Source organism: Trichoplusia ni, chromosome 7 (assembly GCF_003590095.1).
Source record: "Trichoplusia ni isolate ovarian cell line Hi5 chromosome 7, tn1, whole genome shotgun sequence".
In the NCBI taxonomy this organism is placed as follows: domain Eukaryota; kingdom Metazoa; phylum Arthropoda; class Insecta; order Lepidoptera; family Noctuidae; genus Trichoplusia; species Trichoplusia ni.
Genome location: NC_039484.1, coordinates 5,744,137 through 5,757,561, shown reverse-complemented (window position 1 = coordinate 5,757,561; position 13,425 = coordinate 5,744,137). Strand labels below are relative to the sequence as shown.

At 39.2% G+C, this 13,425-nt stretch overlaps 1 protein-coding gene across 1 annotated transcript in view; it reads left to right on the top strand.

Annotated features, from left to right (window-relative positions):
• The window catches only part of LOC113495890 (rho guanine nucleotide exchange factor 28), a 58,707-nt gene that overhangs the window by 40,261 nt on the left and 5,021 nt on the right, over positions 1 to 13,425 (top strand). The window contains exons 23-30 of the mRNA XM_026874886.1: positions 323 to 444; positions 1,714 to 1,740; positions 9,988 to 10,098; positions 10,469 to 10,575; positions 11,098 to 11,254; positions 11,633 to 11,798; positions 12,373 to 12,545; positions 13,096 to 13,203. Of these exons, the coding sequence (XP_026730687.1) occupies positions 323 to 444; positions 1,714 to 1,740; positions 9,988 to 10,098; positions 10,469 to 10,575; positions 11,098 to 11,254; positions 11,633 to 11,798; positions 12,373 to 12,545; positions 13,096 to 13,203 (971 nt within the window). The remainder of the gene's footprint in view (positions 1 to 322; positions 445 to 1,713; positions 1,741 to 9,987; positions 10,099 to 10,468; positions 10,576 to 11,097; positions 11,255 to 11,632; positions 11,799 to 12,372; positions 12,546 to 13,095; positions 13,204 to 13,425) is intronic.

Sequence of the window (13,425 nt, the reverse complement as noted above, 5' to 3'; positions counted from 1 at the left end):
AAACACAAGTTAAGCCTACTGCGCGACTTGTGTAATGCTTGTTGTGAGTCCGGGTGTCTTTGTGTATGTGACCTAAAGACCAGCCCATCAGTGAACTTATGGGGTTTCTTGCCGGTTCTTCTCCATATGAATGACATTTTGGAACCGTTCACCTAGAGTCATATTTTAACGTTTTGATAGGGCCTGTAAAACAGCCTCCTTGAAATAAAAACTTTTGATTTTGATTTTTTCTAGGGGGACTGAAGGCTAAAAAAAAACGATCCCCTTTTTGAGCTAATTCTGTCGTATTGCTCTTCTTACTTATTAAACATTATTGTACCAGAGCGGTAGTCCAAAGTTGTCCTGAAGAAGTCGAGGAGTCAGAAGTGGGAGCGACCGCGCCGTCAGCTGAGGAACGACAGAGACAGCTCGACGCCAGACACGAGAATATAAGACTGATCACTGGTATGTGCTAATTTATACCTTACGGACTATGTTACAAAGTTGTATATAGATTCTTGAGACCTCGTTTCTTAAGCCTGTTTTTGTTGGAAATATGCTCAACGTACATGTTTTTAATAATAGAGTAATGTTTGCCGGAAAGTAAGTCTCTGAGTTATTTTCAGTTAGTGATATTTTAAAGCTCTTTTTCGAAGGATTTTTGAACTTACATTTCTTAAAATCAACGTTACTTTATATTATTATATTTCTATTAGTATTAATTAATTTAAAGTCTATTCTATTCTATTCTAGTCACCTAGAAAAATCCAAGTTTTAATAACTTTTTATTTAATTTGCTTTTCTGGAAATACAATTAAAACGAACAACACGAAAAACAGCAATACAAATTTAAGGCTGAGCCTCTTTCTAACATAAAGGCTAGTAAAACAAATTCTGGTCGAACTTCGTAGGACCAAATTGAACCTTATCATGTAAACTAAATTGTATTCTATTCTAATAGCGTTAAGGACTATTTTGTACTGTCTTGTGGCGTTAAAGTTAGTCTTTACTGAACTGCGTAAAGACGTCTTAGATTGGCACTTAAAGTATACACTCAAAGTATTTCTTCAAAATTTCTTCATCTATGAGCCAGTACGTTTATTTTGTTCTTAGTACAATTTATATAGCTTAATGGGAATGAGAAAAGGAACTATCTATTTAGTCAGTTAGATCATGAGAAATATAAGAACACGTATTTTTTTTTTGTGGAGATGATTACTACCAATAGAAAATGAATGGCAGTAAAATTTCTGTATTTCTTTTACGTAATTGTAAATCAAAATGTATATATAAGCTGTATTTATTGTTAAACTGCACGGATATCAGAGTGGTTGAAGTCACTAAGTCAAACCCACTCACTGAACGTGTCGTGTCGCGGGTCTTACCTCGCATAGGACAAGAGTTTGTTTGATCTACGAATGCTTGTTCTGAGTCTGGGTGTGTTTAAACAGTCATGAATACAATATTTTAAATTCATGTGCCTGACTGACGAAATAGTAATGTTTCTCGGCTAATTTAGAAATTTTTTCCATGAAATATGGCGTAGCCTTATTTTTTCCAGCAAGAAACGGGATATTGACGTACAAATTGTCTCAAATCTCGAGTATAAAAACGATCCACATCCGTGGGTTTCAATAAGATATCCATCTTATTGAAATTGACCTCAACATCATTCCCAATTCTATATAAAATGTACCAAGAACTTCGGTAAATAAAAATTTTGTTATTGAACAGATGAAACTCCGTGGTGGCAAATAGAAGGTGATAAATCAAAGTAATATGTGCCTGATGCATGAACGCATGTCATGTTTATGTAGCGTCTGACGAATGTTTTAAATGGTAGCTGTCAAAATCGTACCTCTTTTTTTGTTAGTTATCTGGCTAAAGATAGACATAATTATATTGGTATTAAATAATGGAAATATCCACTTGGCCCTTTAAATTGTCATTAGCCCGTGGCTGGCTGTTATTTACACAACTTTGACAGTCGTTACGGATGGAGACAGTCCCTCCTCTGATACATACTAATCCGTTCCCAACATAATTGAGAAAGGCTAGGATGGTGCTGCGATTACTTTTAATGGAACACATATGATAAGACCTGTAAATGGTATTGATAAATTCCTTAATTTCCACAGCCAAATCGCTCACTTCTTTCAGCTCTATTGTACCACAGACAAATAGAGCTCACATTCATAATGTCCATCTCTTTGTTTTTAAGTGTGAAACCTCAACTTTGTTTTATGACATTAAGGTAAGGAACTCCGCTTATTAAATTGACAGCTACCATTTTAAACTTAACACTTTGTCGGACAGTGTACGTCTTTAGACGTGATAACATTCATAATTGTATAGTTTTTTATACGCTGTTCTTCAAAGTGTAAGACGCAACCCTATAATCCCCTGTGAACATATTGTATGTAGTATAAATGTTATAATTTATTCTGTGTCTTGATATATTATGTATCTGTATAAGTATGGTAAAATGTATTCCAAATAGTAAATTTTTGGTCATTATATGTATATCCCTAATGCTTCATAAATTTTAATTTCTTAAATGTTTCGATATGTTTCGTTATGTTATCATCAAATTTTGCCGAAAGTAGTTTCAAACTTTCTTGACAAGAATTTTAACCTTATGACTTTACTTCGGCCCATTTACACATGGGTGTCCGTTTTCCTGGTCTGTTTTATCGGATTGAGATATAAGTTTTTTTTATTGATGGCGTATGATGTTAGTAGTTAGTATAATATCGAAACATTGGTTGGTATCCGATAAAACGGAGTAGTAAAACAAACCGAAGAAAATTGTGTAATCCCACTTGTACTCAGACATAAACAGGTTCAAAGTATGCAACGCATTGTGATAACTGAACTGCACGTTGTTAATACAAATAATGGAAACCTACATTGTAACTCTACGTTATTTTGGGTCCATAGTGGTTCCGTCTCACTAAAATGTATCTGACGTACTTTTTCAACATCGATTACTCCCTTCAGTATATTTCAGCTATTCTATTCATATTCAGTAATCAGCTCTGAAAGTTATACTTGTCTACGGATCAAATGTCATAGGGCGTTGCATACATAAAAAATAGTTTATACCTTGAGTATGGTCGTAACTGTTTTTGAAATACGATAATTTGTTAATATTTGATCAATGAAAGTGTTAAATGGTTAAGTTACTGCACTTGTATAGATCTGGAGCGAAATCATAGCGCGATCAACATTTCTACTGAATTATTGTCACGAGTTGTCGCGGCGCTCGATAGATGGCGTTGGCGTCGATTTAGATCGCGCTATGGTTTCGTTACATGCATTTGGTTAGGTAGTATTTATTAATTTTATTTTGTGTGAGCAGCGCACCTATCGGGGTTACGTGTAACTAATTATATTTAATAAACGGGAAGTGACGTAATCTGTGGTGTTATTTATATCCCTCGGAAGTCGACCTCGGGTTTTACATGGTCCTTCGAGTTGGATATGGTCGTGAGTGTTTTTGGTGGTCACCGGTGGTGGTAGTGATTACCACCCTACGCGCCGTGACTGGACAGTGGATCGCTGTCCAGAGCAGCCCCTTCAAGAGGAGGCACCAGGTGAGAGGTGCCTTGGAGGTGGAGCCGGGTGGAGTTGCAGTCTGGAGCAGCCTGTTGGAGCCAAGGCAGCTGGGACTGGATGTGGACACCCTGGAGGAGCGGCGCTAGGGAGGTGAAGCGGAGTTCAAGCAGAGGGCGCCACTTGAACGGTGCAAGTGGTAATTGTTAGTGAGAAAAATAGTAATTCGGAAGAAAAACTGTGAGTACATTTACATAATATTGAAAAGTGCAGTCTCAGTAGTAGTTTCGGACTTGTAAAATATTTTTACAAAAAGTGGTTGGAACGGGGAACCTATGTCCAAATTTCAAAAATAGTCGGTTGCTGAAACACTTGTAAAATTTTAAGGAATTGTGATTCGGTCTAAAGTGATAATTTTGAAGAAGTTCGAAGTGAGAGACATTAAGTTGAATTAGTAGTAGTGTAATGCTATTATTATAAGTTTAAATTGTTTTCTTCTATTGTGTATGTGTATTTCCTGTTGTGTTTTTTCTTGCTTATAAAAATGGATTCATATAATGATATCCAAGAGGACCTTAAGTCCAAAATTATAAAGGCTAAAATAAATTTTAAAAAATGTCCAAAAGATCGGCTTACGGCTTCATATATAGAAACTCGTTTGGAAAGCCTGGAACAACATTGGAATATGTTTTATACTACGCACTTAAAAATAATTAGCGAAATTAAACGGTCAGAGTTGTTTAGTTCAGAGTATCACAAAAATGGTATGTATGATGAGGTAGAGGAAACTTACGTGCTATATAAAAGTGATTTAAAAGAATTGTTGTGTAAACGTAAGACGATGCCATGTAGTGATACAAGTAGTATTCCAGGAAATAATAATGAAGTTTCAAATTTTAAATTACCAGAAGTAAAAATTCCTGTGTTCTCCGGTAAATACCACGAGTGGCAGACCTTTCGGGACTTATTTATCGGGTTAATTCATAATAATAAAAGGCTGGATGATGCACAAAAAATGTATTATTTGAAAGGATATTTAACCGGAGACGCAGAACACTTGTTAAGAAATGTAAATGTTACTTCTGATAATTATAAGGAAAGTTGGAAAAAGTTAGAGTCGATGTATAACAACAAAAGATTTCTGGCAAACGGTCTATTGAAACGTCTATTTGGGCAAAAGGCTTTAACGGTAGAATCAGCTACGGATATTAAAAGGTTAATCAGTACAACATCTGAGTGTTTGGGGTCATTAAAAAACTTAGGAATTGATGTTGCTTCTTGGGACATCATGATAATTCATATCGTGAGTACAAAGTTAGATAGAGAAACTAGAAAAGTCTGGGAGTTTCAAGTTGCATCAGATTCCAAAGATGATTTTCCCACGTTTGACCTGTTTAGTGAATTTTTAATAAGTCGCTTCCGTGGTTTGGAAAATCTCGATAGCAAAACAGATAAAAACCCCAAAAGTACACAGTCGTTTCACGTAACAAAAGATAAAATAAAAAATGTTACTTGCGGATATTGTTCAGCTGATCATAGAATTTCCTCTTGCCCAAAGTTTTCTAAAGAGTCGGTAGATAGCCGTCGAAATATCGTGCAAGAAAAGAATTTATGTTTTCTTTGCTTAAATAGTAACCACTCTGCTAGGTTCTGCAGAAATACTCACAGGTGCCAGGTGTGTAAACGCCGCCACCATTCTCTGTTACACCCCACGGGTGTTTCTGGGTCGGCTGTTGGTGAGGGTAGCTCGGCTGCTCACGAGGGAACCTCATCGGTTGCTAATGAGGAAAAAGATGTTGCCGCAAAAGCGGACGATAAACCAATAGTCTCATGCCTTTCGACAGGAAACATCAGGCAAGCGGTGTTATTAACCACAGCTTTATTAAAAGCTGAGTCGAAACATGGGACTTACCGGGTGGTTAGGGCGTTACTGGATCAAGGATCACAGGGATCCTTTGTAACGGAATCCATGGTCCAGTATTTGGGTTTAAAGAAAATACCTTCAAAAAATACAGTGATAGGTGTAGGTGGTCAGAAAAGTACTACGTCGACTGCCAAAGTAGTAGTCACGATTGGCTCTAGAGTCGATCCAACCTTCAGATTGCAGATGCACGCTTACGTTCTTAAGTCAGTCACGGGCCTTCTCCCAGCTACCAGGGTAACCAGGGTAGAATGGGTAGACTTAGACGACAACGAGTTAGCTGATCCCGAATATTTTAGGCCTAATAAAATTGACATTTTATTGGGTGCTGAAATATACAGCCAGGTTATTCGGGATGGTTTAAAGAAGAACTTAAGCGGGACGCTCTTAGCGCAAGGCACCGCTTTAGGCTGGATATTGTCGGGGGCGGTCGAAGTAGACAATGATCCTAACATTCAGTCACATATTGCCGTGATGCATTCTAGTGTCCAAGATGATGATATTATGTTGCGAAAATTTTGGGAGTTAGAGGCGGAACCATCTGGAACAAAAAAGATGCTCACGGAGGATGAAGTCAAATGTGAACAATTGTTTACAACTTCTACATTGCGTAATGAAGCAGGAAGGTACATCGTAAGATTACCTTTGCGGGATGAAGAGCTGGTTGGTAAGTATGGCGAGTCAAAAGCTATAGCTGAAAAAAGACTGAAAAGCTTAGAATTAAAATTAGGAAGGAATGATACATTAAAACAAGATTACAAAAAGGTCATACATGAATATTCAGAATTGCAGCATATGGAAAAGGTATCACAGGATAAAAGAAAATGTAAAGAAGCTATATACTTACCACATCACGCTGTCATCCGCGAAGACAGGGATACGACCAAGGTGCGAGTCGTATTCGACGCTTCCTGTAAGGGTTCAAATGGGATGTCACTTAATGACAATTTGTTGATTGGACCTCCCTTACAGGCAGAACTTCGCCATATTATTATGCGCTGGAGATCATATCAAATATGTTTGGTTGCCGATATAGTTAAAATGTATCGGCAAGTTTTAGTTAACCGGAAGGACACAATATTTCAGCGCATACTTTGGAGGGATAATCCTGAAAATGAAATAGAAGAGTACGAACTGATGACGGTGACATTTGGTACTGCATCAGCACCATACTTGGCGGTTCGCGCTCTTCACCAAGTGGCTTATGATGAGTGTGAATTTAATCCTGAAATAAAGAAAATTATATTAAATGACTTCTACATGGACGATCTGATGACTGGAGCTGAAAACATAGAAAAGGGCTTTAAAATCTTCACAGAAATGAATGATATTTTGAGTAGAGCTGGATTCAAATTGCAAAAGTGGATGACTAATAGTAAAGAATTATTAAATAATATAAGAGATGAGAAAAAACCTACAGATGAAGAGTTACTAATAAAAATGGATGAGATATCGAAAATATTAGGACTTATCTGGAATTCACGCAAAGACACGTTTCAATACTCTCTGAAACTCCCGACGATGACTGCACCGGTAACAAAAAGAAAAATTATTTCAGCAATATCGCGTTTATTCGACCCTTTGGGATGGTTAGCACCTACCATAATCTTAGCTAAAATGTATATACAAAAATTATGGTTGGCAGGGTTAGAGTGGGATCAAGAAATTCCAAGCAATTTAGAACAAGAATGGAGTACTTACCATCACAGCTTGGCATCTCTGGTTCAAATTAGAATTCCTCGATGGTTACATACCGGGTCTGATAACACGAAGTCAGAGTTACACGGGTTCTCAGATGCATCAAAGCTAGCGTACGCAGCAGTTGTGTACCTGAGGGTGGTCGATAGTTCTGGAAATATTCATACGTCGTTAATAACGTCTAAAACAAAGGTGGCACCTATTAAACAAGTGTCCATCCCAAGGCTGGAACTCTGTGCGGCAGTTCTTGTTAGTAAATTAATAGCAGAAGTAGGTGAAGTCATGGGTATACCAAAAACGGATTGGCATGCATGGACCGACAGTGAAGTAGTATTGGCATGGTTAAACTGTCATCCATGCCGCTGGAAAACCTTTGTGGCCAACCGAGTCTCAGATATTCTGACCACATTAGATACGCATCACTGGGCACATGTTCCGACTAAGCAAAATCCGGCAGATTGTGCATCGCATGGGGTTTCTTCTTCCGAACTTGTAGGCATGTCGATATGGTGGGAAGGGCCGAGTCTCCTAAAAGAAATGGTAATAGACTACAAAAGGCCAAAACATCTTGCTACGCGGTTAGAAGAAGTTAGGGTACATACCTGTACGTTGGATGTGACCTTTTGGAGCAGATTTTCAACGCTGCCGAGAATGATCCGAGTTGTAGCGTATTGTCGTCGGTTTTTAAAAAGGCCAGGAAATAGGTTGAAATATCTGAGTAAACAAGAACTAGATGAAGCAACAGAAATATGTTTAAAAAGAAGTCAAGAAGAAAGATTCGCAATTGAATTGGAGGAATTGAAGAAGAACGGGATCTGTCAGAAAGGAAGTCTAAAATCATTAAATTTATTTTTGGATTCCAAAGAAATTATAAGAGTCGGAGGGAGGCTTGAGATGGCTCAATTACCTTACGATCGAGTTCATCCCATATTAATATCGAAAGAGTCCTTTCTGACAAATCTTTTAATTGCAGAGGCGCATAGTAAAACTATGCATGGTGGGCCGCAACTTATGATAACATATTTGCGGGCCAAATATTGGATTATAGGAGTGAAACTGTTAGTTAGGAAGTATGTAAGGCAATGCAGTAGATGCATTCGTTATGCATCGAAGGTTAAAACCCAATTAATGGGGCAGTTGCCATCAGCACGGGTTTCTCCTAAAAAACCATTTCTGTGTAGCGGAGTGGACTACGCCGGCCCTATTGACATAAGGGTATCAAAGGGTCGGGGTAATAAAAGCTACAAGGGCTACATTGCATTATTCATATGCATGTCCACCAGAGCAGTGCATTTAGAAGCTGTCAGTGAACTGAGCACACGGGGTTTTTTGGCTGCATTCAGGAGATTTGTGGCAAGGCGGGGTCGTTGCACTGAGTTACACAGCGACAATGGCACAAATTTCGTGGGCGCAGCACGTGAATTGCTCTATTTGTTTAATGCACAGCAATCTAGTTGCAATCCAGAGTTAGCAGAATACCTCGCCAATAATGGTACGGAGTGGCATTTTATTCCGCCTCACGCGCCCAACTTTGGAGGCTTATGGGAGGCAGGAATAAAGTCCACCAAGCACCACCTTAAACGGGTGATAGGAAACTCTACCTTGACATACGAGGAGATGGCCACCGTGCTGGCTCAAATTGAGGCGTGCCTCAATTCAAGGCCATTGTCTTACGTGGAGGACCAAGGTAAGTTTACCATATTAACGCCTGGTCATTTTCTGATTGGGGAGCCACCTGTTTTACCACCGGAGTCAAATTATGAAAGGTCAAACAATGTAAACAGTTTGAAACGTTGGCAATTCCATCAGAAGATGATGCAGGATTTTTGGCGGCGTTGGTCTAACGACTACTTGCATCAATTTCTGCAGCGGCATAAATGGGCTCAGAAAAACCCGGAACCATCTGTGGGGGAGATCGTTTTAATAAAGGAGGACAACATGCCTCCAGGCAGGTGGTTAATGGGCAAAATTGAGCAGAAACATCCAGGGCCTGACGGAATTACTAGGGTAGTCACAATACGCACACAAACGTCGGTAATTAAAAGACCGACATCGAAGTTATGCGTATTGCCAATTTGCCAGTAATCTAAGTTGCTAATTATTTAGGTACATTATATTATATTATTATTAATATGGTTAAGTTTACCCTGGTAATGTTAATTTTTCGGTATTTTTGTGTTGTTATTTTTAAGTTAATTTGAATTCAGGAGATTTTTATATTGTATGTTACACACGACCGCCAAGGACGTGATGTTAGTGGGGTACTTACAGTATATTTGGCATGGTGGGCGGTGCTTAAGGACATTTAGCCAATATGTCCTTGGTGGGCGGTATGTATAGATCTGGAGCGAAATCATAGCGCGATCAACATTTCTACTGAATTATTGTCACGAGTTGTCGCGGCGCTCGATAGATGGCGTTGGCGTCGATTTAGATCGCGCTATGGTTTCGTTACATGCATTTGGTTAGGTAGTATTTATTAATTTTATTTTGTGTGAGCAGCGCACCTATCGGGGTTACGTGTAACTAATTATATTTAATAAACGGGAAGTGACGTAATCTGTGGTGTTATTAATATCCCTCGGAAGTCGACCTCGGGTTTTACAGCACTAATGCACTTCCTTTAGTACAACAGTACAGATCTTAATTATCAGATGTCACGAAACTGTCTTAAAATAAAATTAAACTTATTTACACCTTAAAAGCGAAGTGCAGAATGTTTTGAATGTGTATTTTATGTAAATCGTGGATTTAGCTTAAGCGCAGTCTTCGACTGTTTAAGCAGATCATAAAAGGGTCTTTATTAATGTAAATTGGCTATTTTATTTCCACAGAGGCTCTGAGAGCCAAAGACAGGGAGCACGCGACATTGCTAGAAGAGAAAATGGCGCTACAAATGAAAATGGTCGGCATCACAGATGAGACGTGGCTTGCACCTAATTCAGGTAACAAATCAGTGTTGCTACAACCAAATGATATTGAAATGTTTGTCTTTTTGTTATAGTAATGTTATCAAAGCTTAAAGAGTTTTCTTTTATGTTTCGTTTGTTTCTTTCGACTTATCCCCAAATATTTGCGCCGAAAACGGCAGAATATTATGTAGCGAAATTTTTGTAACATTCAAAATACCATATTCTTACAAATAAATATATCTTTCAAGTGAGGTAACATTGTATAAAAAGGAAAATTCTGGTAGGTTCTACGGTGTATGGATTAACCTGAGCAAATTTTTCTAGTCTGTCTGTCAGTCTTGTGTCCAAGCAAAAAAAAATCGAAGATTTTAATGTAATACGTTTATATTATTTGATGTTTTAGGCAGTAACACAGCGTTTCCAGGGCTAGTGTTTCCCGACTACCTCCGACTGGCAGCCCCGTCAGCTGACAAATACACTCTATGGCAGGAGGTCTGCAAAGTTGTCAAGGTAATATTACTTATTTATGACGTATAGCAATGGAGGCTCTTGGTTTCTTGTTTGTATTGATTTTGAATTGAATCCACACAGAAAACTTTAGTCTGATGCTTTGTTCAGCGTGGTGATTGGTTATAATAGTTATATTTAAATTTAAAACTAAGTGCAATGTCGTTTTTAAGAGTTAGCGTATCTTTGAATGTAGCTCATATACAGTTTAAAACGTCACTTGGCTAAGTGGTGGCTAATTGGTCTCCCAAATGGCAAATTAAGAATGATGGCAATTTTTTTTGCAGTGTCCGTCTTGTGGTTTTTTGTATAATAATGGATACGTATTTTTTAATTTTTCCCGCATACATAAATTAAAAACAATACATAAAACAGTGAATGAATACTTTTCAATTATCTAACTGAGGGCCTCATGAGATTTTTTCTTTTGATACACAGTCATCATCAGGTGGGGCTACCTTAAGCATCTGTTATTCCAGCAGAAAAATTAAATTTTCTTTAACCGTTTTAAATCCTTTACCCCAGGATGCCCTAGAAGCGAGCAGCGCACAGTGGCAGTGTGGCGGCGCTCTAGGCCGAAGTACGAGCTCTGCCGGCGAGCGACACTCTGTAGCATACGAGAGTCCTGCTCTACCGCGCAGGGCTGACACCTTCGCTGGATTCGACGCTAATAGACATAGAGGTAACTAGGAACTCATGGAGATGATCAGACTTGAAATTTGAAGGCTGGTATGAGATGAGGGTTCAGTCAAACTTTGGAAGTATTGCGATATTTTTTTAATGTAGACTACAACTTGTTTTTGAGTTTTTAGTTAAGAAAGCAGATCATATCAGGGTACAAATACGATAATATGAACCTATAGATATGGATCCCTGTCAAAGACCTTGTATATGAACCGTGGTAACATATACCATCGCGTGTAAATTTTCCGCAATTCTGATAATCCGCAATTCAGTCCTATCTGATAGATAAGACTTAATTTCACCAAACGCGAATTAAAGTCAATCATTAACAAAGAAAAGAGCAGCTTTACGCACTAACATATAGGTCTCGTTCCAGGCGTAACCCTCCGCATGTCGACAGACACGCCGACAGAGGCCGCCGAGCCCGAGGCCAGGCCGCCCGACGACCGGCCCGAGCTCAGCAGCGAGGCCGTACTCAAGCTGCAACACGCTATCTACACGCTCACCTGTATTGTGTGGCAGCAGCTGACTACTATACACAGGTTAGTAAACAACAAGTTATAAGCAAGGACTGGTTAATTTGTTCTTTTTTAAACGACTCCTGCAGTGAGTTTAATCCTTGTGTAGTGGGGGATTTTATAAACAGTCAAATTACATGCTTAAAAACTCCTCGGACTCAGGACACGCTTTCGTGTATTTTGATTAACAAACTCTTGTCTTACATGGGGATTGAACCCGTGACATGTCGCGCATAGTGGGTTTGGCTTGGTGACCTCAACCATTCGCCTTTGATCGTTTGCGCAGTTAGTTTGTTTTATCATATATTCACTTCTGAAGATTTACCAGTTTGTACCGTCTTCAACGTATTTGAACCGTAGTTTATGCCTCTGTGTTGCAGGTTTGGCTATTAAAACGGCTAGCGAAAAGATGTCCCAACATTTATTTCTAACATCATCTCCCAAACCGCTAATCAGATTTAAATTTATATAGTTTAAATGTCGTAAAATGTTAACTTTCACCTCTTAACCACCTTGTCACGAATCCCAGGTGAGTGCAATGTCATTTTTTTCCTGCTCCCCCTTTAGTAAAACGCTATCTTTCTCCTCCCCCCTTTAGCCTGGAAGCCCAGGTGAGTGCGTGGCGCTGGCAGGGCGGCGGCGGGGCGGCGCGCACCCCCGACTGGTCGGACGCGCAGCTGGAGGAGCTGCGACACGCGCAGGCCCGCCTCACGCGCGACAGGGCCGCCTTCGACGCGCAACGGGCGGCTGATCATGCTGCCTTAGCACAGGGTAAGTCATTACATCTTCTCTCTTCAGTATAAGTCTTAACAGATTGGTTGTAGAGGCATTGGTAGGGATGGAGCCCCCCTTCCCCGAAAATTGGTCTTTCTCTCTCTCTTTAATGCAGCGCAGCATTTGAAACTGATGATCTGCCTCCATCGGTTTCGATCCAGCGCTTCTCTCACCACCGCATAGAATTTGAAGAACGATAAAAAATAATAATATGATATGAACTATAATATGTTAGGCCTTAGTGAAAAAGAGAGCCGATATACAAGTAGGAGTACGTTGGCGATAAAAACTATTAGTATCACAAGAAGTGGGTGGATAAAAAACAGCGCAAAGGCTGTTAGAGCTTACTACTATAAGATAAAGTAATCAGAAGATCGCTGCATGTTGTTAAGCAGTAGCTGATAATTTCTTAAATCAGTCAAACACAAGTACTGCCGTGTACATAATGTACTCTTTCGATTCAGCAAAGCGATCGGCATTTAATTAATAAAACTTTTCAGACACAAAATTTGATGCAGATATACTTAACTAATGTAACATGTTACAGAACGCCAGCAATTGCAAGCGGCGAGGCAGGAGCTAGCCGAACAACAGAAGGATGTGGAACAGCAACGCGAAAGGCTCTTCAGGCGATTAGAACGGTTGCAGCAACACGGTACGTTACATTATACATTGTAGGATTATGAACGAATTCCGTATCACCGGAGCGGTGACGTCATCACAAACTGTTTGTACCAATTGTTCAAGTCAAATTAAGATTTGTATAACTGTGCAAGCCGTAACTATAAAAAAATTACAGTTATTCCAGTTTTTTTTGTGAAGGCAGTACTAACGATGCCATTTTTGGCTTCTTCCATCCTTCAGAATGAATTTCGAC